General features: G+C 32.8%; 1 protein-coding gene across 1 annotated transcript in view; it reads left to right on the top strand.

Moving 5' to 3' along the window:
• Nucleotides 1–26,257, top strand: part of LOC127721479 (MAM and LDL-receptor class A domain-containing protein 1-like) — a 39,469-nt gene that overhangs the window by 863 nt on the left and 12,349 nt on the right. The window contains exons 2-6 of the mRNA XM_052228225.1: nucleotides 2,921–2,996; nucleotides 9,561–9,752; nucleotides 15,156–15,294; nucleotides 20,293–20,415; nucleotides 23,281–23,387. Of these exons, the coding sequence (XP_052084185.1) occupies nucleotides 2,976–2,996; nucleotides 9,561–9,752; nucleotides 15,156–15,294; nucleotides 20,293–20,415; nucleotides 23,281–23,387 (582 nt within the window). The 5' untranslated portion in view covers nucleotides 2,921–2,975. The remainder of the gene's footprint in view (nucleotides 1–2,920; nucleotides 2,997–9,560; nucleotides 9,753–15,155; nucleotides 15,295–20,292; nucleotides 20,416–23,280; nucleotides 23,388–26,257) is intronic.

Here is a 26,257-nt window from a genome sequence, read left to right as displayed (position 1 = left end):
CGAAATTACAGGCTTTGGACTTTGATAAATTGTTGAAAATCATAGTTATATGGATTTTTTTTCTAAACACCTTCCGATATTGGGTTGATTTTTGGTATGTGAGTTAACCATGAAGTGTTACAGATCTAGTTTAAGTTTCGTTCTGCTCTGCTGATTTTTGCCGTAATTATGGGTTTTATACTTTGGAAACTGTTGAAAATCACAGTTATACGGACTTTTTTTCTATACGCCTTCAGATTTTGCGCTGATTTTTTATATGTGAGTCTACCATGATGAGTAACAGATGAGGTTTATGTGTTGTTCTGATATGCTGATTTTCATGTCGTTTCAATACATCTTCAGTACATCCACTTCCTGTTTGCTGATAGTTTGAAATTTAACTACTCATTGATCAAGGAAATTTTTCATCAAACTAGTATTGGTCTTGAGAGCTGGATACTATCCATGCATTGTTTGTGTCCACATGTGTTATTGAAATTGCAGATTTTAAAACTTTTTGAGACGGGGCCATTCGTGTCGTTCCGACACATCTAGTTCTCTATTCTTTATATTTTAGCACCTCATTACTGTAAACAGGGAAATTTTCACGGTAAAAAATTGAAACGCGAAAATAAAATGACCGCGAACATTTCAAGGAAACTCTATTCATAAAATGAAAACCATACATGTACGTATATGAATAGGATATGTAGAGGACCACTGTATAACACGGATTTTACAGACGACAGATCGACACCTCCAGTGATCTCCTCAGGCTGTTTTAGGGTCGCGGCACCGCAACGCTATAATTTTTTTCCGTAACGCTATAATAATTTCCATGACGCTATAATTATTTTGAGGATGCTATTTTTTCTTGTCTCTATTATCTAGATACATTGCCGCAAAATTTTTGAGCTTTCATCTAATTACCGCTTGTGATCATAAAAATTATACAATCTTTAATTGTTATCCCTTCCAGTCGGACAATAGAGGCAATTAAGAATGTTTAAATAGGTGTTAATTGCCCTTTGAGGTCCTCAAATCATAACTGTATTTCTAAATGAAAAGCAATGTTTAAAATCATGAATTTAACTCAAGTTAATCTCATTAACATGGAAGCCATCTCAAGCAAGTGGACATTACGGATATTGTTATGTAAATAACACTCGTTACAAATATGTAAATGACACATGTCAATCAGTTTTAAAAGTATTACCTCGTTGAATCAGCTACACAGATTAATCAGATCAAAAGATTGATTAATTAGCATTAATCCTGACAGCATTTTATTTTAAATCACTCTTAATTAGGTATTCTTTTCTCTTATTGTGTATGTATTTTTACAAGCAAACATGATACAACTTTTAACATTAATGAACCGAAAACAAAAGATTTCTGATTGATTTTATCACTTGATTTACTATACATGTAAAGCTGTTCACTTTCTATATCCTTTATGAAAATATTTTATTTTATATAGGCCACAGGGAAATCGCGAAATCAAATGGGGCGAATTTAGATTGTGTTCATTAAACGCAAAATTCTCTTTTCTCTATTTTTTGGTCCATTTTTCTCTATTCTTTATATTTTAGCACCTCATTTTTCTCTGTTCTCTATTTTTTGGTCCATTTTTCTCTATTCTTTATATTTTAGCAGCTCATTATTCTCTATTCTCTATTTTTTGGTCCATTTTTCTCTATTCTCTATATTTTAGAACCTCATTATTCTCTATTCTTTATTTTTTGGTCCATTTTTCTCTATTCTTTATATTTTAGCATTCTCTGTTCTTTATTTTTTGGTCCATTTTTCTCTATTCTTTATATTTTTGCCCATTATTCTCTATTCTGTTAATTCCCATCCAGACCCTCATCTAATTGTATTGGATTCAGAATGCAAATTCTTCTTTATATTGCAATACTCACCCAGTCGCACTGATAAAAACTTCATTATAGTTTCTGAATTTACAATATTCAAAATACCATTGGAAATTTTTAATATTTATTGAAAGAGAGGCGGGGGATACCAAAGGGACATTCAAACTCATAAGACAAAAATAAACTGACAACAACATGGCTAAAAAAGAAATGCTGACAAACAGACAAACAACAGTACTCAAAACAACATAGAAAACCAAAGACTGAGCAACACGAATCCCCACTAAAAACGGGGGCTGATCTCAGGTGCTAAGGAAGGGTAAGCAGATCCTGCTCCAAATGTGGCAACCGTCGTGATAAACCAACATCTGATACATGTATCAGTGTGTGGTGTAACTGTGAATACTTTCCCGCAACTCTATCCTTTTGGAGCAAATACACTTGTGTAAAATGAGCTGACATATTTTCCATAGGGTTTCTTTCTGACAGAATATACATGTACATACTAGTCACAGTGAACTCAAAAGTTAAGAGGCAGTTACATATCTATATGTATACAGGTTTCACCAACAATTGGCTGGCCATTTGTGTTTTCACATAGTTTATTTTTTTTGGATAAATTGTACTAATACTTTATGTCTGTCAGTCCTTTGGTCCATAAAATTTGAACAAATTTTCTCTGACAGGAACTACAAGTTGGATTGTCCTTTAAATTTGGTATCAACCTTTATCTGTGCATTAATTCATACTGTTTGATGCATTTGTACATCATCACTCATTAACTTCCTACTTTGAATGAATAATTTAAGCAGAGGTATTTATAAACAATTACCTTCATACAAGTAGGAGGTTTAGCTAGCTATATTAAACCAGGTTTATCCCACCATTTTCTCCGGACAGTGCATGTTCCAAGTCAGGAATATGACAGTTGTTTTGCATTTGTTCCATTGGTTGATAAAGTCTGGCGTTTGATTTTGTCAGTTTTTCTGAATTTACTTGGATTCATTATTTTTGTTATACTTTTTTATCATTACTGAAAATAGCTTGAAGTTTAACTTATTTTTTAGCGGATGTTGGTCCTATATCGGAAGAATAAGTGGGGGTTACCAACATATCAGTTTAATGAAGTCATATTGTGTGCATGTAAGTTCTAAATTTTTTGTATTTAATTATTATTTTTGCTGAAGGTAAACATAAAAACCATGACTTAGACATTCAGAATTTTTATACAACCGCAAAATTTTTTTTGTGTTCGTATAATGCTATGATGTCATCATCAGCGTTGTCATGGTCATAACTTGTGTGTAAGTGTATGCATGGATCTCTGAAATTGTACCACAAGGTTCCATATCACAAAGGGAAGGCTGGGATTGAGTTTGGGGGTAATTGCCAAACATTCAGGAATTAGGGGCAAACAAGTGGCCAAAAACAAGCATTTTTAACTGGATTTTTGAAGGAAAATGGGTTATTATACCCCGGCTTTAAAAAAGTGGGGGGTATACTGCTTTACCTCTGTCTGTCCATCCGTCAGTCCATCCATCAGTCCATCCATCCATCCGTCAGAACATCTGTCAGTCCGTCCTTCCGTCCCATGAATATTTTTCGTCGCATTTTTCTCAGGAACTACAATACAAGGATTTCTGAAATTTGGTTTCAGGGTTTATATAAGTCAGCTATACCGTGTGATGCGTTTTCAGATTCATCACTCAACAACTTCCTGTTTACCGAACACTTGTTTCATTTTACACATGATAGCCAAGTTTAAAATTTTCGTCACATTTTTCTCAGGAACTACAATACAAGGATTTCTGAAATTTGGTTTTAGGGTTTATATAAGTCAGCTATACCGTGTGATGCGTTTTCAGATTCATCACTCAACAACTTCCTGTTTACAGAAATATTTGGGCGTGGGTTTCATCAGTGAGCAGTAGCTCACAGTTTTATTTGTTGTTTTGGGGATGAACGGTGGGCGGATGACCGGTTTTGGTTGCCAAACAGTGTCCGTTCATTAACATGAAAATGCTTTGAGGAAATTTTTTCAAATTTAGATATGTTGTTTCCTGTGACTAAAGGAAGGTCAAGTTTAATTTTCACGAATGTAGCTTTTCTCGTTGTTGAGTTATAGCCCTTTCCCAAGAATTCAATTTTTGATGAATTATTCCATTTCTGTACAAAGGGAAATAACTGATTTTTTAAAAGATTTTTAAAAGACATTGTATTAATGATAAATGACATTTTGGATTATTTTTCTTTTCTTTGGTAAATTGTTTGAAGAATTTTGTGGTAGGTTTGTTTGTTATTCTGTATAAACTAATTTTCTGAATGCTATATATATAATTTTTTTTTGATGAAGTAAACTCCTTTAATTAGATAATAATCTATTTTTATTAAAGGATATATTCCATTAGATAAAGTTGTTGACATTGATAGATAAGTTTCAGATCTGTATTAGTTTGTGACAAATGAAAGAAAAAATATTTGGAACTATTAATTATATTTGATTATAATTTGAAAATAGATATACATTGTGTAACATCATATCTAATTTTAGAGAAATATGTTTGCTTTATTAGTTTAACCATATTTCTGTTCAAAGGGAAACAACTCAAACTTATTCCATGAACCAGTAATGATAAATTAGGTATATGGATTCTGTTCAATTATTTTTAGTCATTAGTTGTCAAAAATCTTTATAACTATTTTCTTTAAGTCATGTGTGTTATGAAGGTAGATGTCACAGTTGTTATGTGGTATTTTATTTTTATACGCCCGTCAAATTTTGACGGGACGTATTATGGTATACAATTGTCGTCTGTCCGTCTGTCTGTCTGTCTGTCCGGCGTAAACATGTTGCACCGTAATTTGAGAACGACTTGTCCAAATTTCATGAAACTTAACACAGTGTTTTCTTATGATGGTCAAACGATCTGTATACTTTTTGGTGAAAATAACGTTAAAACTTTTTGAGTTACGGTACTTAGTAACTAAAACAGGTGTGTGTTTTTTTTCACATGTCGCGCCGTATCTCAAAAACAATTTATGATTATTGCTTAAAACTTTACACACTTCTTAGTTAAATTAATCTTAAGATCTGTATACTTTTTGGTGATGATTCAAAATTTTATTTTAGAGATATTGAGTATTTTGTTAAAAAAGGGGGAGGGGTTTTTCACATGTCGCACCGTATCTCAAAAACAGTTTATGATTATTGCTTAAAACTTTACACACTTCTTAGTTATATTAGTCTTAAGATCTGTATACTTTTTGGTGATGATTCAAAATTTTATTTTTTAGTTATTGAGTATTTTGTAAAAAAAGGGGGAGGGGTTTTTCACGTCGCGCCGTATCTCAAAAACGATTTATGATTATTGCTTAAAATTTTACACACTTCTTAGTTATATTAATCTAAAGATCTGTATACTTTTTGGTTTTGATTCAAAATGTTATTTTAGAGATATTGATTTTTTTGTAAAAAAAAGGGGGTTTTCGCATGTCATGCCTTATGTCAGAAACTATTTATGATTATTGCATAAAAATCATACACAAGACGATGGGTGTATCATGTGCTCATGGCGCAGCTGTTTATTGTTGTGTGTGATAAAGTTTAATTTTTACATGATCCTGTTTGGGGTTCAGATTTGCAAATATCATTTTCATTATTAATTAGATAATAATCTAATTTAAATATTCAATCACAATCCAAATTCACAGCTGTTTCAATCTTAAATATTGTGTCCATACTTGCTCAACTGTTCAGGGTTCGACCTCTGCAAGAAAATCCGGTTTGCTGTCACTTGACAGCCTCTTGTTCTAGTTTGTGGATTGATCTCTCTAAAATTTTACTACAAGGAAGGCTGGGATTGAGTTTGGGGGTAATTACTCCAAGGGGGGGGGGGGGGGGGGGGGGTCAAAAAGTTTGGAGGGGAATTTTGTTTGGGGGGTTCATATTTTTTTTCTTCAAAATTTTTGAAATTTCAAATTTTTTGAAAAGATTCAAGAAGAAATCTTCAATTGCACAGTATTGCCTAATAGCACAGTATTGTGCAATAGCAAGAAATCTTCAATTGCACAGTATTGCACAACAGCATAGTATTGCGCAATAGGACAGTATTGCGCAATATCACAGTATTGCGCAATAGCAAGAAATCTGCAATTGCACAGTATTGTGCAATAGCACAGTATTGTACAACAGCACAGTATTGTACAACAGCACAGTATTGGCCAATAGCACAGTATTGCTCAATATCACAGTATTGCACAATAGCAAGAAATCTTCAATTGCACAGTATTGCGCAATAGCAAGAAATCTTCAATTGCACAGTATTGCGTAATAACACAGTATTTCACAATAGCAAGAAATCTTCAATTGAAAATAAATGCAAATCTATTAACCAATTTCAATGGGATTAATTTACAGTCTTTAATTTTTGGGGGTTCTTACCTTGTATTACTATTTTGGATATTGGGCCCCATTTTTAAATTGGTCTACATTGAGGTCAAAAGGGTCCAAAATTAAACTTTGTTTGATTTCGTCAAAAACTGAATTATTGTGGCTGTATGATATGCTGAATCTTATTGTGCATTTAGATTTTTTATTTTGGGCCCTGTTTTCAAATTAGTCGATATTAAGGTTTGAAGGGTCCAAAATTAAACTTTGTTTGATTTCAACTAAAATTAAATTTTTGGTGTTTTTTATATATATGCTGAATCTAACAATGTTGTTAGATTTTGGATATCAGACCATTCTAGGTAAATTAAATGTCCATTTCAAATTTTTAAGATCTTTGACCACATTTATTTTGTATCAGAAACCTATATTATGTCAAAAATTTGACCACAATCCAAATTCAGACAATATCAAGCTTGAATATTGTGTCCAAACTTGCCCCAACTGTTCAGGGTTCGACCTCTGCGGTCTTATCAGGCTGTACTCAGTGAAGCATTTTATTTACTTATACAAGTAAAAAAGTCATATTTTTTCTTCTTTTCTTGAATTTTTCTTGACTACTTTTCTCTAATAGAGTGCTTAATTGTCTGTCCTTTGCAGATGTCTACTAATTATATAAATGTAATTTCATGGACAATGCTCATTTACAAGCCCCCCAAGGGCAATTTTTGAAGGCCTTGCACAGTTACTTAACATCTTTGTGCAAATGATTTCTTTGTTGAAATAGTGAGATGAAAGGCTGAACTCTAATTAAAAATTATCAACAAACCAGAGATAAATAGTTTTAGGCATGTTTTACCTCCTAAAACTTGAAATTTTTACGGGTTGTCATTTAAAATTACTTGTATAAGTAAATTTTTAGAGAAGATTAAGGGGAGATTATTCAAAGCTTGAAAAGAAAATATATATCTTACAAATGACTTATACAAGCATATAATTATTACTTACATGTTCAAGTAAATAAAAATGACTTGTATAAGTATTACCCCTGTCTGACAAAATATTTTTTAGTCATGTTAGTCATGAATTATTCTAGTTTTTATTGTTGGACAATTGTCATTGATGAAAATGCACATATATTAAGATCCAGGTGAGAAACACTCATGAGGCTCTATAGAGCCTTTGTTTTGGAGGAGTCAGTTGTTGACAGTTGATGTGGTCTTTGTGCAGTGCAGTATTTTTTCGTGATTCCTGTTATTTCTATTTATGGCCTCAAGTGTTACAGCTACTGTATTGATTAACACAAGATATACGTAGAAAAGAATGTTTAGTCAATATCAGCTAATAATGAGTTGGTATATATTTTTCTTAGCTCCTGTATTCAATTAACACAAAATATAAGAAAAGAATTTTTAGTCAATATCTAATAACGAGTTGGTATATATTTTTCTTAGCTCCTGAATTAATTAACACATGAAAGAAGAAAAAATATTTTCATCAATATATAATAATGAGTTGGTATATATATTTTTCTTAGCTCCTGTATTAATTAACACATGATATAAGAAAAGAATTTTTAGTCAATATATAATAATGAGACGAGTTGGTATATATTTTTCTTAGCTCCTGTATTAATTAACACATGATATAAGAAAAGAATTTTTAGTCAATATTTAATAATGAGTTGGTATATATTTTTCTTAGCTCCTGAATTAATTAACACATGATATAAGAAAAGAATTTTTAGTCAATATATAATAATGAGACGAGTTGGTATATATTTTTCTTAGCTCCTGTATTAATTAACACATGATATAAGAAAAGAATTTTTAGTCAATATATAATAATGAGACGAGTTGGTATATATTTTTCTTAGCTCCTGTATTAATTAACACATGATATAAGAAAAGAATTTTTAGTCAATATATAATAATGAGACGAGTTGGTATATATTTTTCTTAGCTCCTGTATTAATTAACACATGATATAAGAAAAGAATTTTTAGTCAATATATAATAATGAGACGAGTTGGTATATATTTTTCTTAGCTCCTGTATTAATTAACACATGATATAAGAAAAGAATTTTTAGTCAATATATAATAATGAGACGAGTTGGTATATATTTTTCTTAGCTCCTGTATTAATTAACACATGATATAAGAAAAGAATTTTTAGTCAATATATAATAATGAGACGAGTTGGTATATATTTTTCTTAGCTCCTGTATTAATTAACACATGATATAAGAAAAGAATTTTTAGTCAATATATAATAATAAGACGAGTTGGTATATATTTTTTTTAGCTCCTGTATTAATTAACACATGATATAAGAAAAGAATTTTTAGTCAATATATAATAATAAGACGAGTTGGTATATATTTTTCTTAGCTCCTGTATTAATTAACACATGATATAAGAAAAGAATTTTTAGTCAATATATAATAATAAGACGAGTTGGTATATATTTTTCTTAGCTCCTGTATTAATTAACACATGATATAAGAAAAGAATTTTTAGTCAATATATAATAATAAGACGAGTTGGTATATATTTTTCTTAGCTCCTGTATTAATTAACACATGATATAAGAAAAGAATTTTTAGTCAATATATAATAATGAGTTGGTATATATTTTTCTTGTCTTGTTTACACTACTGTGGATTAATTTTTTTTCATGGATACCCATTTGAATGGATTTAGTGCATGCTATAGAATCTCTGTTGTTTTATACAGCACTCCATGGTCCAACATGAGATCATGCATGCTATAGAATCTCTGTTGTTTTATACAGCACTCCATGGTCCAACATTTGATGATGCATGCTATAGAATTTCTATTGTTTTATACAGCACTCCATGGTCCAATATTTGATCATGCTTGCTATAGAATCTCTATTGTTTTATTCAGCACTCCATTGTCCAACATGAGATCATGCATGCTATAGAATCTCTATTGTTCTATACAGTACTCCACTGTCTGTTACATGAAACCATGCATGCTATAGAATCTCTATTGTTTTATACAGCACTCCACGGTCCAACATGAAAATCATGCATGCTATAGAATCTCTATTGTTTTATACAGCACTCCACGGTCCAACATGAGATCATGCATGCTATAGAATCTCTACTGTTTTATACAGCACTCCATGGTCCAACATGAAATCATGCATGCTATAGAATGTCTTGTTATATACAGCACTCCATGGTCCAACATGAAATAATGCATGCTATAGATTTTCTTATGTTTTATACAGCACTCTATGGTCCAACATGAGATCATGCATGCTATATAGAATCTCTATTGTTTTATACAGCACTCCACAGTCCAACATGAGATCATGCATGCTATAGGGATGTGGCATGAACAGAACCGCTTAGACAGAGATAATTATATCAGAATTTTGAAGGAAAATGTACAAGAAATAGGGGAACACAATTTTGACAAACGTAATACCTCTGATACTCGACCTTATGATGCAGAATCTAATCTGCAGTATAGCCTGTATGTAAGTATACTTAAAGAATTTTTCTTTAACTTTGAATCGATTTTCAGGTTGTCTGCATATTTTATATCTGTAAAATATCAGCTGCAAATCACAATATGAAGCTTTTTATCTTGTGTGCACATTGAATGAGTTCAAAAAGGCTTCATATTGTGTCGAGCAGCTGATATTTTACAATATAAATAGGCAGACAACCATATAATCAATTTATCTGGGTTGTATTTGTGTATTTTGCATGATAGAAACAAGTGTTTTCTTAATTGTATCACCAGAAAACCAGAAGATGACTTGATAAGTTCAGGTCAAACTTATCAACGTTGTTTCATACATTATGACTTCGCTGATATGTCTGGGTCAAGTTATTAAGGCTGGGTCAACATATTTGACTTCACAAAGCCGTGATATGCAATTTTATTAAGAGCTGAGCAGAGTGATACAGTCAGTGGGACGACCGATAAATATGGCAATTACAAAGTTTGGGGAGTAGATAAGAATTGAATTGTCTGTCTGACCATCTTCCTTATCCTTTGTTTGATTCACCTTCACATGAAACTTGGTCTAGTACATGATTTTCCAATTAATAGATATAAGAAGATGTGGTATGAGTGCAAATGAGACAACTCTCCATCCAAGTAAAAATTTATAAAAGTAAACAATTATAGGTCAAGGTACGGTCTTCAACACGGAGACTTGGCTCACACCGAACAGCAAGCTATAAAGGGCCCCAAAAATTACTAGTGTAAAACCATTCAAACGGGAAAACCAACAGTCTAATCTATATAAAAACAAGAAACGAGAAACACTTATGAACCACATCAACAAATGACAACTACTGAACATCAGATTCCTGACTTAGGACAGGTGCAAACAATTGCAGCGGGTTTAAACGTTTTAATGGTACCAAACCTTCACCCTTTTTCTGAAACAATAGTGTAACATCACAACATAGAAAGACACACTATAAAATATCAACTGAAATGGCTTAACTCAATCAAAGGACATATTAACACCAGTGAACATACACTGAACAAAAAAATTTGACCTATGATCCAATGTAAATACAAAATAAATAAACTAAGGGAAGAATAATAAAAGTAACATGTTATACTGCTATGAAATGTTAAACAGTTTAAGAAACACAATAAATTTGACATCACAATGTTCTACGACTTTTTTCTAGGTCAATTGGGGCAGTTCATTCAGAAAACTAAAATTAGAAATCTTCTACTATTAGATCCTAATATACAAATCTGCATGTTGGTAGGATGTGTCAGTTTTATGTGAATTTTTGTAGAGTAATGCCCCTTTCAACACAGAAATTTGGCCCTCCCCAGCTCCTGATATCCTGTCATCATAACCCCTCAAAGATGGTTCGTTATTATTTTATCTATATATATATATATATATATATATATATACAAGTCTAAATTGAAAACAACGTTCAAACCTATGATTGCGTTGGATAAAAACCGCAATTTTTATACGTGTGCATGCACAACAAATTTCTTTGAAGAGGGGTCTAGATACAGCACAAACAACATTTTCCAAAAGACCAAATGAGTGAAAAAGTATATTTTAACAAAACGCATTTGACTAGCAGGTCGAACAACTGATGTTCTTAAACCCTGGTGACTGCCATTGGCGATTGCCAAATAAACGGATCACAAGATGTAACAAAATAGATCTTATAAATAATTTATTACCAAACAGAAAACAATAAACTTGCAGATAAGATGGTATACCGCAAACATGAGGTGCAAAAATGTGTACACCATATCCGGATTTCGACAATTAATGTCTCTTCAGTGATGTTAGGAATCGAAACGGTATTTGGAAGGCCATATAATTTACCTCAATTTGGGATTGACTCTTGAATTTTGAAAAGTCAAAATAGGATGAACGGATCATATAAACCCGAAGGCAAATATAATACAAGCCCAAACGAAAAAATATAAACAAGTCTAAATTGAAAACAACGTTCAAACCTATGATTGCGTTGGATAAAAACCGCAATTTTTATACGTGTGCATGCAAAACAAATTTCTTTGAAGAGGGGTCTAAATACAGCACAAACAACATTTTCCAAAAGACCAAATGAGTGAAAAAGTATATTTTAACAAAACGCATTTGACTAGCTGGTCGAACAACTGATGTTCTTAAACCCTGCTGACTGCCATTGGCGATTGCCAAATAAACGGATCACAAGATGTAACAAAATAGATCTTATAAATAATTTATTACCAAACAGAAAACAATAAACTTGCGGATAAGATGGTATACCGCAAACATGAGGTGCAAAAATGTGTACACCATATCCGGATTTCGACAATTAATGTCTCTTCAGTGATGTTAGGAATCGAAACGGTATTTGGAAGGCCATATAATTTACCTCAATTTGGGATTGACTCTTGAATTTTGAAAAGTCAAAATAGGATGAACGGATCATATAAACCCGAAGGCAAATATAATACAAGCCCAAACGAAAAAATATAAACAAGTCTAAATTGAAAACAACGTTCAAACCTATGATTGCGTTGGATAAAAACCGCAATTTTTATACGTGTGCATGCAAAACAAATTTCTTTGAAGAGGGGTCTAGATACAGCACAAACAACATTTTCCAAAAGACCAAATGAGTGAAAAAGTATATTTTAACAAAACGCATTTGACTAGCAGGTCGAACAACTGATGTTCTTAAACCCTGCTGACTGCCATTGGCGATTGCCAAATAAACGGATCACAAGATGTAACAAAATAGATCTTATAAATAATTTATTACCAAACAGAAAACAATAAACTTGCGGATAAGATGGTATACCGCAAACATGAGGTGCAAAAATGTGTACACCATATCCGGATTTCGACAATTAATGTCTCTTCAGTGATGTTAGGAATCGAAACGGTATTTGGAAGGCCATATAATTTACCTCAATTTGGGATTGACTCTTGAATTTTGAAAAGTCAAAATAGGATGAACGGATCATATAAACCCGAAGGCAAATATAATACAAGCCCAAACGAAAAAATATAAACAAGTCTAAATTGAAAACAACGTTCAAACCTATGATTGCGTTGGATAAAAACCGCAATTTTTATACGTGTGCATGCAAAACAAATTTCTTTGAAGAGGGGTCTAAATACAGCACAAACAACATTTTCCAAAAGACCAAATGAGTGAAAAAGTATATTTTAACAAAACGCATTTGACTAGCAGGTCGAACAACTGATGTTCTTAAACCCTGCTGACTGCCATTGGCGATTGCCAAATAAACGGATCACAAGATGTAACAAAATAGATCTTATAAATAATTTATTACCAAACAGAAAACAATAAACTTGCGGATAAGATGGTATACCGCAAACATGAGGTGCAAAAATGTGTACACCATATGCGGATTTCCACAATTAATGTCTCTTCAGTGATGTTAGGAATCGAAACGGTATTTGGAAGGCCATATAATTTACCTCAATTTGGGATTGACTCTTGAATTTTGAAAAGTCAAAATAGGATGAACGGATCATATAAACCCGAAGGCAAATATAATACAAGCCCAAACGAAAAAATATAAACAAGTCTAAATTGAAAACAACGTTCAAACCTATGATTGTGTTGGATAAAAACCGCAATTTTTATACGTGTGCATGCAAAACAAATTTCTTTGAAGAGGGGTCTAAATACAGCACAAACAACATTTTCCAAAAGACCAAATGAGTGAAAAAGTATATTTTAACAAAACGCATTTGACTAGCAGGTCGAACAACTGATGTTCTTAAACCCTGCTGACTGCCATTGGCGATTGCCAAATAAACGGATAACAAGATGTAACAAAATAGATCTTATAAATAATTTATTACCAAACAGAAAACAATAAACTTGCGGATAAGATGGTATACCGCAAACATGAGGTGCAAAAATGTGTACACCATATGCGGATTTCCACAATTAATGTCTCTTCAGTGATGTTAGGAATCGAAACGGTATTTGGAAGGCCATATAATTTACCTCAATTTGGGATTGACTCTTGAATTTTGAAAAGTCAAAATAGGATGAACGGATCATATAAACCCGAAGGCAAATATAATACAAGCCCAAACGAAAAAATATATACAAGTCTAAATTGAAAACAACGTTCAAACCTATGATTGCGTTGGATAAAAACCGCAATTTTTATACGTGTGCATGCAAAACAAATTTCTTTGAAGAGGGGTCTAAATACAGCACAAACAACATTTTCCAAAAGACCAAATGAGTGAAAAAGTATATTTTAACAAAACGCATTTGACTAGCAGGTCGAACAACTGATGTTCTTAAACCCTGCTGACTGCCATTGGCGATTGCCAAATAAACGGATCACAAGATGTAACAAAATAGATCTTATGAATAATTTATTACCAAACAGAAAACAATAAACTTGCGGATAAGATGGTATACCGCAAACATGAGGTGCAAAAATGTGTACACCATATGCGGATTTCGACAATTAATGTCTCTTCAGTGATGTTAGGAATCGAAACGGTATTTGGAAGGCCATATAATTTACCTCAATTTGGGATTGACTCTTGAATTTTGAAAAGTCAAAATAGGATGAACGGATCATATAAACCCGAAGGCAAATATAATACAAGCCCAAACGAAAAAATATAAACAAGTCTAAATTGAAAATAACGTTCAAACCTATGATTGCGTTGGATAAAAACCGCAATTTTTATACGTGTGCATGCAAAACAAATTTCTTTGAAGAGGGTATATATATATATGAATGAGGCTAAGTGTATTGCGAGATCCTGATATGGAACTCCAACTTTAAGACTTATCATATCTACATGGAAGTTGGTACATTGTTTGATATAAATAGGCAGATGTGCTGGTGTAAAGGATATTCCACCTAACGGTATGTTATTTTTGTAGAATAATGTCCCTTTCAACATAGACCAACTCCTACCTTGTCATCAGAACCCCTCAAAGATGGTTCGTTATTATTTTATATATGCAGGAGACTAAGTGTATAAATGTCAGTTCCTGATATGCTGAGACCACATTGAATAAAACACTACTGTGAATTCATTAATTTTTGTGGATACCTGAATTTTCATGGATTGAGGAAAAATTGCATTTTTCGATGTGGATATTTTATTTAGTGGTGTTTTCCAAAGTCATCATAAAAGCCTCAAGAAAATTTGACTTTATTGGACTTTTGAATAATGGTTTATCTATTCTCACGAAATCCATGAGGCTTGGTATACTACGAATAATAAATGAATATGAAAAAAGTTCGAATTTAGATTATCATCTTCTTTTATTCCCGGTATATCTGTCGTTAGCTTACTCAAAGGTCAATATTTAGGATGCTTGGGTATTATTCCAACTCTTACAACAAATCTTATTTAATTCTAATGCTTTTTTAGGCATATGGGAAAAAAATTGGAAATAGACAAGCCAAAACTATAGAATTTATTGACAAAGACCTTGAATTTCTAGCTGACCTAGATGCTGGACTGGATTTCTATGACGTAGCAGAAATCACTGATGCGTATCAATGTGCAGGTATATTTCATATTAAGTTAGTAGACTTGAGTTAAGGATGCTTCGTTAAAGAATTTTTCTATTTTCCCATTTTCCCATTTTATCATTTTATCGTTTTTTCAGTAGGAGTCTTTGTTTAAATGAACTCTGAAGGAAATGTCAAATTCCCTTACAAAATCATTTAACTCACAATATATTTAAGTTAAATTTTAACTTTTAGAAACAAAATGTGACTTTCCTATATCATAAGTTTATTTTTTTACCAAAACTTATTGAAATAAGAAAAACAAACTTTTCTTCATAAGGGGAGATAATTTTTCCTTTTTTTTGAAATAATTAACCAGATTTTAGTAAATTAATGAAAATATTCAAAATAATGCTACTAATGATTCATTTATTTAAGTAAATACCAATTTTTTAGTTAAGGAAAACATGTACTTTCATGGATATTTGTTTTAATGATTTTGCCAAAGTCTGCATACAAGCATAGAACATTTATACTTTGTTAAACATTACTTTGTGGTTCAAGTATACCCAAGGAATTAAGGAAAACTTAATTGTGTTTACCCTTTTATCTAGGTTTTAATGTCACAATAAACTGTAGATCACTTTTGACAAGACAATTTTTAGATGTAAATGATTGCCAGTGAGATTACTGAGTGTCCACCAGATACAAAATGACATAGAAGGTTAGCAACTATAGGTCACTGTACGTACTTCAACAATGAGCTAGCAAAACTCATACCAAATAACAAGCTATACAAGGCCCCTAAATGACAAATGTAAAACAATTCAAAAGAGAAAACTACAAAACAATAAATGAAAACGAATATCGTAAACAGCAACAAATGACAACCACTGAATTACAGGCTCCTGAATTTGGACAGACACATACAGAATGAAAAAGGGTTAAACATGTTATAGTGTGCCATCTCAACCAACTAACTCTTTTTTGTATCATATGGACAAACAGCCATAAATGACCCACACCATTGGGTCAAAAATAAAACTTCCAATCATACTCTCTTTTTTCCTTTTTAATGATATAGAATCTTGTGCAAAACAGTGTAGCCGAGACCATTGATTGGCGCGCTAAAATATCCCATTGACTAGGTCAGATTAGGTGAACGTTCGTCTGTAACGCCCACAACTCACGACGTATTTATTATAGACATTTAAACTGTGGGGTCACCAAAGGGTCTCAACGCCTAAATAAAATAATTCGAAAAACTAATCAGGAATAACCTTTGTGTTTTGATTTATATTGAATACTTAAACGTTCTTTACTTGTGTTTTTGTTATGTTTTGATAATGAATTTTTATGATATCGGACGTTCTTTCAGCAAAAAAGGATTTAACTGGCTTTAAAAGTTACAATGGATGTGTTGATTATTATCTTTTTTTCGGACGTCAAAGCGATTTAACAATTGCGGTTGTCCAATTATGTCATCTTTTAACTTTTATCTGGTCAAAATTTTATTTTAGAACGAATGCATGATCAACTTTAAAAAGTGTGCAAATGTAACAGTGGTTTGATTCCGCCAGTGTAATTTATCCGGAGGAAGAAAATCCCCAGTGATTTTTATCCACCAACGAAAATTCACTAGGTTTTTCTATCCGGGTCCAGTGTAAAACATCCACCAGTCATTATAAGGTTCTTAAAAAGTTTTTTTGAAGGGGAAATATATATAAAATGTGGCTTTATAGTTTTTAGTGTATTTGAAACTTGCATAGTTGATTTATGTAAAAAGTGGAGAGTTTTCATCTAAGGAATGTTCACACTGGTGTTTTAAACAAGGAATGATTACACTAGTGATTTTGTACCGGAATGATTGCACTAGTTATTTTATACCGGGTTTAATTACACTAGTGCTTTAGATCCATACATTAATTGCTGAAGCGATTAGTACTCATTTGAACACACGATAACACAATAATGCTTATCAACGAATAAGATTTAAATAATTTTTCTATGCAAATCTATAAAATCATAGCTTTTAAATTGTCACTAATTATAATATTTATATTTATTGGATTGCCGAAGTTTTCTGTGTATTTCCTTTTCGGTCGACTTGGATATAAAATCATATCTTCTATGTCAATATCAAAGGATGCTTCGATAATTGAAACTTTATGTAAGAACAAATCTGCTCTTTAAATTTGGTTTATATCAAGTTCAATGGCCTGATCATTGATACAGTATTTTGAGTTATAAAAACATCCTCCTCATCATCATCAATATTATTTACTAGATTGACTCAGATTAATTAAACTGGTTCCTTGAAAATCGTTTTAATTTTAACCCATTTATTTATGTAAACAATAAACCGGTTTAATATAAACTAAACAACGATATCAAGATCGACGCTTTCACACTATTTACATCCAATATTCTCTAGTGAAAAACAGTTACCCGGAATAAATACACGGCGGAATGAAAGTACGCTTACACAAACACAAAACATATAGACAAAATATACTTCTTTCCTGTCTTTTTCGTACTTGCAAGTTATAAGACAGTGAAAAGGCTATTTGGATCAAGCCTTGTGAAATTTGCATTTACGTTTTTGAATAGGTACACTGAAATGCAGTCAAGTTTAGCGATTGATAATTCATTGATAACATTCTGGCGTATCACAAACAAACAATTTGTAACGTCTCATTTCATTAGCCGAAAGATTTAAATACAACAACAATTGTAGTGTGCACGTGAATTGACACAGGTGACCGACAATGGAATGTACTATGTTACTACGAACGTAAAAAACAATGATTTTTGGTCGAAATAATTGAATAAGTATTTTGTGAATTTCAAATAGTGGGGTCGAAATATTATACTAATAATTTTTTGTTAAGTAATATTCTTTATGCATGCAGCTCTTGTACCGCACTATGAAAAATATAAGGATAAAATAAAATACATGTGCCGCTTTTATACGGATGAATGTATGAACCACTTTAATTTCTTTCATATTGACGCTAGGTTATTATCCTGACAATGTCATAAGGATCTCATAATACTGATCCATTTCAAATTTATGATGGGTTGCACATTCCTCTTTTATTGTTTTCATGCTATAAAACGAAAATAAAGTAGCTAAGCGTTTGGTCATTCAGAAATGACGTGTCATAAACGAGCAAATTGTCCCCGAAAGATCGTATCATGTGTGCACGTGAATATAGATGTACTATGCAATGTACTATTATGGTCACCACGAAATTCAAATGAATTCAGTGAAGGCATGTTTGTGTAAAAAGGTTTGAAATGTTTCATCGGCGAAGATTTTATTTTTGCATGTGTGGAACTAAAAAATAAATAAATACTTGTGAGAAATGTCGTAGTTTATAAGGAACTATATAAATGTACTGTTTTCGATTTTAATTGGTTGAAAATTTATCCTTTAATTTCATACCGTAAGAATAGAGCTTTGCATAACATTGTTGAACTATCCGCCAAAGTAACGTGTGGCATGCGTGCGTATTAAAATGAAATACATGTATGATAAACTTATAAACGAAATATTAAGAAATTAAGGATGACTACTGTAAAAGTATGTACAAAAATGGAGTCACCTTTTATCAATACATATAGTGAATAACCACACTGTTTAAAACTGATTGTTTTCTATGCAACTGTATATTTAAATAATTACAATATATAATTTTCAACCGAGGATAGCAAAACAGTTAATTATAAATTAAGAAAGTATATCGCTGGAGTTTATAAAGTACATTTCCTTCCACTGTGCCATGGTTTGCCATCTCCATTTTTTCTCTAAACAAAGCATGGCTGGTTACATGTTCTGAAATTACTTAGGGATTTTTTTTTCAAAATCAAGTAAACTAAATCAGAAAAACAATCACACTATCCTAAAACTTATGAAAGAATATGAATAATGAACATGACAGTTTATAACACAAACCCATTTACTATAAAAATCGAGCAATATCTTTAGTATGTAATTTGGTTATTTTTGTAGTTAAGTACGGTTTCATTTCAAGTACAACGTTAATTCATCAAGTCCATTAAATAAAAGATAAGGCAGGGTGAGCAACTTGACAAAAAAAAGGTAGGATGACGATTTATGTAAAAAAATCAGGATAAACTAATAAATATAGTCAGGACCTAACAGACTGAAAAATAGAAAGACAGGACAGAGATAACAACTAAAAAACATGCAGGACAAAATGTTTCATCCAAGTCCCCCACCCCCAATCAAAATAAAATGGTAGCTCCCTTAATCCAGAACCAATTGAGAGGAGACAGTTGAATTAAATATTTCGACGTGACTGTTAAGATTAAAGTTTAAAATTTTACATGCACATGTATAAAAGCTAGAATTGCCATGGGATAATCAAGAACACAATCATGTACGTGAATATGACGATGGAAGTTTTTAACGACCTTGACCGGCTACGTGAATACTGATCAGTCCATTCAGCTTTATAGTACGCGTGTTCTATTTTCGCAGGTGTGAGGTCGAAGGTTTGAATTGACCAATGAAAACGATCGTTCCTTAACGAGTAAATCTAATAAAGTTTGTTTGACTGATTATGTTGCACGACCTTTCGCTAAGCTTGGCCGCAGTTCAGTATAAAATGTATAGTTTGATGATCTTTTCTGCTAACTACTATACTTGTGAAAAACCCTTGGCAACAGAAACATATTCAGCTTTTTTTTTAATCGACCCAATTTACATAGTAATGGACGACTTCGTACATTTTATGATCGCAAATAAAATATGTATATAATATAATGTGCACTGTAGTTCGTATATATACTGAGACCCTTTGGCAACCCCACAGTTTAAATGTTTATGATAAATACGTCGGGAGTTGTGGGCGTTACAGACGAACGTTCACCTAATCTGACCCAGTCAATGGGATATTTCAGCGCGCCAATCAATGGTCTCGGCTACACTGTTTTGCACATGATTCTATATATATTCTAGACCTTATACTTATATTGGTCATTGATATATTTATGTAAAATGCTTATATTATAATTTTATATTTTAGCTCACTGTAAAGGATCATCAAGACCAAAATGTGATAATGGGGGATTTGTTGACCACAACTGTAAATGTTTCTGTCCATCTGGTCTAAAGGGAGACAACTGCCAGACAGTAGAAACATCATCAGGTAAGGGGAGACAACTGCCAAACAGTAGAAACATCATCAGGTAAGAGGAAACAACTGTCAAATAGTAGAAACATCATCAGGTTAGTGGAGACAACTGCCAAACAGAAGAAACATCATCAGGTAAGTGGAGACAACTGCCAAACAGTGGAAACATCATCAGATAAGGGGAGACAACTGCCAAACAGTGGAAACATTAGATAAGGGGAGACAACTGCCAAACAGTAGAAACATCATCAGGTAAGGGGACACAGCTGCCAAACAGTAGAAACATCATCAGGTAAGGGGACACAGCTGCCAAACAATAGAAACATCATCAGGTTAGGGGAGTCAACTGCCAAACAGTGGAAACATCATCAGGTTAGGGAACACAGCTGCCAAACAATAGAAACATCATCAGGTAAGTGGAGACAACTGCCAAACAGTAGAAACTTCATCAGGTAAGGGGAGACAACTGCCAAACAGTGGAAACATCATCAGATAAGGGGAGACAACTGCCAAACAGTAGAAACATCATCAGGTAAGGGGATACAGCTGCCAAACAGTAGAAACATCATCAGGTAAGGGGAGACAACTGCCAAACAGTCGGATATCATCAGGTAAGGGGAGACAACTGCCAAACAGTGGAAACATCATCAGGTTAGGGGACACAGCTGCCAAACAGTAAAAAACATCATCAGGTTAGTGGAGACAACTACCAAACAGTAGAAACTTCATTAGGTAAGGGGAGACAACTGCCAAACAGTAGAAACATCATCAGGTATAAAGGGGAGACAATTGCTAAACAATAGAACCATCATCAGGTAAGGGGAGACAACTGCCAAACAGTAGAAACATCATCAGGTAAACAGGGGAGACAATTGCCAAACAATAGAAACATTATCAGTTAAGGAGAGACAACTGTCAGACAGTAGAAACACAATCGGGTAAGGGGAGTAAACAGCCAAACTAGAAATATCATCCGGTATAAAAGGGAGACAATTGCCAAACAGTAGAAACATCATCAAGTAAGGGGAGACAACTGCCAAACAGTGGAAACAACATCAGGTAAGGGGACACAGCTGCCAAACAGTAAAAACATCATAAGGTTAGTGGAGACAACTGCCAAACAGTAGAAACTTCATCAGGTAAGGGGAGACAATTGCCAAACAGTAGAAACATCATCAGGTAAGCGGAGACAACTGCCAAACAGTAGAAATATCATCAGGTAAACAGGGGAGACAACTGCCAAACAGTAGAAACATCATCAGGTAAACAGGGGAGACAATCGCCAAACAATAGAAACATTATCAGTTAAGGAGAGACAACTGCCAGACAGTAGAAACACAATCAGGTAAGGGGAGTAAACTGCCAAACAATAGAAATAACATCAGGTATAAAGGGGAGACAATTGCCAAACAGAAGAAACATCATCAGGTAAAGTATGTGATTGAAAAGGAGATGCAAATTATATACAATTACTTTACTTCTGAGATAGTGTGTATTATGCTTCCAATTTCACACATTGACATGATAACATAAGAAATCTATGCAATACATATACAATAATAGGTCCATGCTAGAAAAATATCAACTTTTATACCCCCGCTTTAAAAAAGTGGGGTATACTGTTTTACCTCTGTCTGTCCGCCCGTCCATCCATCCGTCCGTCCGTCCGCCCATCAATCCATCCATCCGTCAGTCCGTCCATCCATCCCATGAATATTTTTCGTCGCATCTTTCTTAGGAACTACATCATAAGGATTTCTGAAATTTGGTTTCAGGGTTTATATAAGTTAGCTATACCGTGTGATGCGTTTTCAGATTCATCACTCAACAACTTCCTGTTTACCAAACACTTACATCAGTTTACACATGAGTAGCAAAGTTTTGAAAATTTTTGTCACATTTTTCTCAGGAACTACAGTACAAGGATTTCTGAAATTTGGTTTCTGGGTTTATATAAGTCAGCTATACCATGTGATGCATTTTCAGATTCATCTCTTCATCAAAAGACTTCTAAAAGGAAATACAGTCTTCAACAAAAGACATTTAGAGGGCAAAACAGTCAATAAAACATCTAATAGCTAAAGGGCGACATACAGTCTTTAATAAAAAGCATTTAGGGGGCAACATAGTCTTAAACAAACAAGAAAATATCTACATGTTGAGGGCAGTATACAGTTGTAAATAAAAAAGATCTACATGTAGAGGGCAGTATACAGTCTTTAACAAATAACATTTAAAGAGAGTGCTGTACAGTGTTTGATGAATTCACTAAAGACATGTAGGTGCCTATATAATATGTTGAGTTCTTAATCATCCTGAGTCTTAATCATCCAGTAGCCCTTTTCACAAAAAATCTTAAGTGTAAAATTAATCTTAAGATAAAAAATATTTAGTTGAATTGTTAAGGAATATTTTAGACTTACTATAAATTTTACACTTAAGATTTTTTGTGAAAAGGGCTACTGAGTCTTAATCATCCTGAGTCTTAAAAGTTATGAATAAAACAGAAACAAACCTGTCATTCACACCCTTTTCTCTGAATAAAGAAAGACAATTAAGATCTGACATTCTACAATTACTGATTTGGGACTAGCAAATGTAAATTTGTGGCGGGATTAAGCTACTGTAAATTCAGAAATTATTGCAAAAAATGCGAAAGGGTTATAATTGCAATAATTTATACTCGCATCTTGAAATTTTTTTATCTGAATTTTTAAAAACAGGATTTTTTCTCAATATCGCAAAAAATGAAATAACATTTTAGTCTAAAATGATAAAATCGCAATAATAAATGCACACAATAATTTCTGAATTTACAGTAGTTTATATTAGATCTCAGGTTTTACATGAACTTCAATCAGTATATGGTTACTATTTTAGCATGTGGAGGTATTGTCTATGTATCAGAGTCGTATGTCACAGAGATAAGAACACCTAATTGGCCGTCACCCTATCCTGTTGGAACAATGTGTACTTGGTTGATTAAGGTAAATGTTATGAATTTCATAGTAATACAATATTACAAAAAAAAGGATACAAAGCTAATTAAAAGGTCAACCTAAACAGGATAAAAAAAGTATGTCAATGGGGTGAACAAAAACACAAGTTGGAGAAAGCCAGCCAATACAATGGCCAAAATACAAATATAAGGAGAAAAAAAGTGGACAAAACGAGTTAACTCTCAGGAAAATAAAGATTGAGTGACATAAGCTGAACAAAAAACTGGGACAGCAGGGATCTCCATGGATGAAAATTTAACGATGGAGGAACTTTCACCATGACAAAACCCCGGCGTGATCTAGGTGAACAGGGTAATATATTGCTTATTATATTTATTTTATTTATAAAAATTCCAATGCCAAGCCTGCATTGCTCCCATTAGTCAAGAATGACCACAAGCTGTCCTTGGGGTTCCCACTTTGTTTTCTTGCTATTTTGGTATAAATTGTATAGGACTTAAAAATGGGTTGGATATTTTTTTCACTGTCAAATTCAGAAGTTGTGAAGAAAAGATTTGGAGGGCAAATGTTTACAACTTAAAAACTTTTAATAATTTTAGATAGCAAACCGGAAGACCGGATGTATCAATTTGATTGTACTGTAAACTACGAAATGAATTCGGAATTACGATGCGAAATTTCTTCAGATTATCAAGTTGCAGTTAATATTCATGTATTTACTTTTAAACTTGTAAAGTGATTAAATATTATTGATAATTGCTGAACTCGTGTTATTTGGCATGAAATTATGTTGAGTTTTACGTCTTATTTTGTACTCGTTTAGAAAATGGGATGCTGATTGCGTAAGTCAATATAAAAGCACGTGTTCGACCCGAGGCTTGTACAACTTTTTTCTTTGTTACTGGATTAAACATTTGTTTTTTTAATCTAAAGTTTCATTAGCATTTGCAGAAATGTAATTAAATATAATGCAATCAATCGTCTTTCTTGATCAAGAGTTCTCCTGTCAGGTGTGTTGATCCACCTATACAAGTGATTAGTGATCTTTTTTGCCAGATATCCCTCAGGGCTTGAAAACTGTAATTACTTTGGATTATAATACAAAAAGCCTAAAGGTTAAATTGAAATAATTGCTAACAAAAAAGGCGGCGGCTAGAGAAACGAAAACAAATTTTGACAATGTTGGGTAACCCAAATAATTCAGTCGCTCCCCTTAATCGATCTCTCCTACTTGCGATAGTTAATGGATTAATTGTAGATCAGCGAAATATAACAACTGAATTATTCTGGTTAAATAGCGGGTATTATTTGACAATGGTGGAAGTTAATTTTAACGATGGCGGGGATCATTTGAAGGTGAAGAAAGATATTTTAACGATGGCAATGCACCATCATAAAACAGGTCATGGAGATCTCTGGTACTGTATTTAGTAAAATAAAATGGTACTATATAGATATAAGAAGATAGGGTATGAGTGCCAATGAGACAACTCTCCATCCAAGTCCAAATTTGTAAAAGTAAACCAATTTATAGGTCAAAGTACGGCCTTCAACACGGAGCCTTGGCTCACACCAATCAGCAAGCTATAAAGGGCCCCAAAAATGACTAGTGTAAAACCATTCAAACAGGAAAACCAACGGTCTAATCTATATAAAAAACGAGAAACTAGAAAGACTTATGAACCACATCAACAAACAACAACCACTCAACATCAGGTTCCTGACATAGGACAGGTGCAAACAAATGCAGCAGTTTTAAACGTTTTAATAGGCGCCAACCATCACCCTACCCTGAAACAATTATAGTGTAACATCACAACATAGAAAAACACTATAAAATATCAATTGAAATGGCTTAACTCAATCAAAAGACATATTAACCAAAAAAAGGTGAACATACACTGAACTATGACACAATGTAAATACAAAATTAATAAAAAAAAAAGGATTGAGGTGAAAAACAATATCAGAAAGACAACCATTGCCTTGGACAAAATGCTATCAAAAAAATAAGGTACACAGATAAATAAAAATAATATACACACCTAAAAGACGGTATATCATAGGCAGACTATAGCTGTTGACTCTTGTTCTCCCTTGTGATGGTAGTGTTCTCTTTTGTTCTCCCTTATGATAGTAGTGTTCTCTCTTGTTCTCCCTTATGATGGTAGTTATCTCTCTTGTTCTCCTTTGTGATGTTAGTGTGACTCTTGTTGTCCCTTGTGATGTTAGTGTTCTCACCTGCATTTTCATAAACAACTGTTTTAAATAAGTATCGCTGAAATTTAACAAAGCATTTATATTATATTCTATTTTACAATATGTTCAGAAAGCTCCATTGTACAATTGCTGTGAAATTTAATGTTACCTTAAATATAATATGCAGGCAGAAAGACATTTAGGGCTTCTACAGTAATTGGTAACTCTGGAAGCAGATGTCCATTTGAGTTGTAACTAAATATAGAAGTGAGGTTTTACTGTCTTTTTCCTGGTTTAATATTATGTTCCTTCTATGCTCGAGAACTGTTAAAGATGTTCAATCCTTTTGTTTTTTAGTTTTTGTCAGATATTCAGAAGCCTCTATCCATGTAATGCCAATTGATATTTTGACTGTAAACCCCTACTTTTCTTTTTATGATTTTGTTACATATAGTTTCAAAAGCCATATTCAAAAATCATATATAATCCTTGTTATTTTTTCATACTTTTAGAAAGAAAAAAGATACCAATGTTAATTGATTAAAAATTCTAGAGAGAATCACTTCTGGCAAAATTTTCAATGGCTTATTATATCCTGAAAACAAGCACACTGTCCCTTCCCTTTTTTCAGCTTTTTTAGTTCTTTTATTCATATACCTTCAAATTTTAAAACAGTCTTTTAAAGCAGAGTAGCGAAC

This window comes from Mytilus californianus, unplaced genomic scaffold, assembly GCF_021869535.1.
Source record: "Mytilus californianus isolate M0D057914Y unplaced genomic scaffold, xbMytCali1.0.p SCAF_12, whole genome shotgun sequence".
Taxonomy (NCBI): domain Eukaryota; kingdom Metazoa; phylum Mollusca; class Bivalvia; order Mytilida; family Mytilidae; genus Mytilus; species Mytilus californianus.
This window is presented reverse-complemented; position numbering and strand designations above follow the sequence as displayed.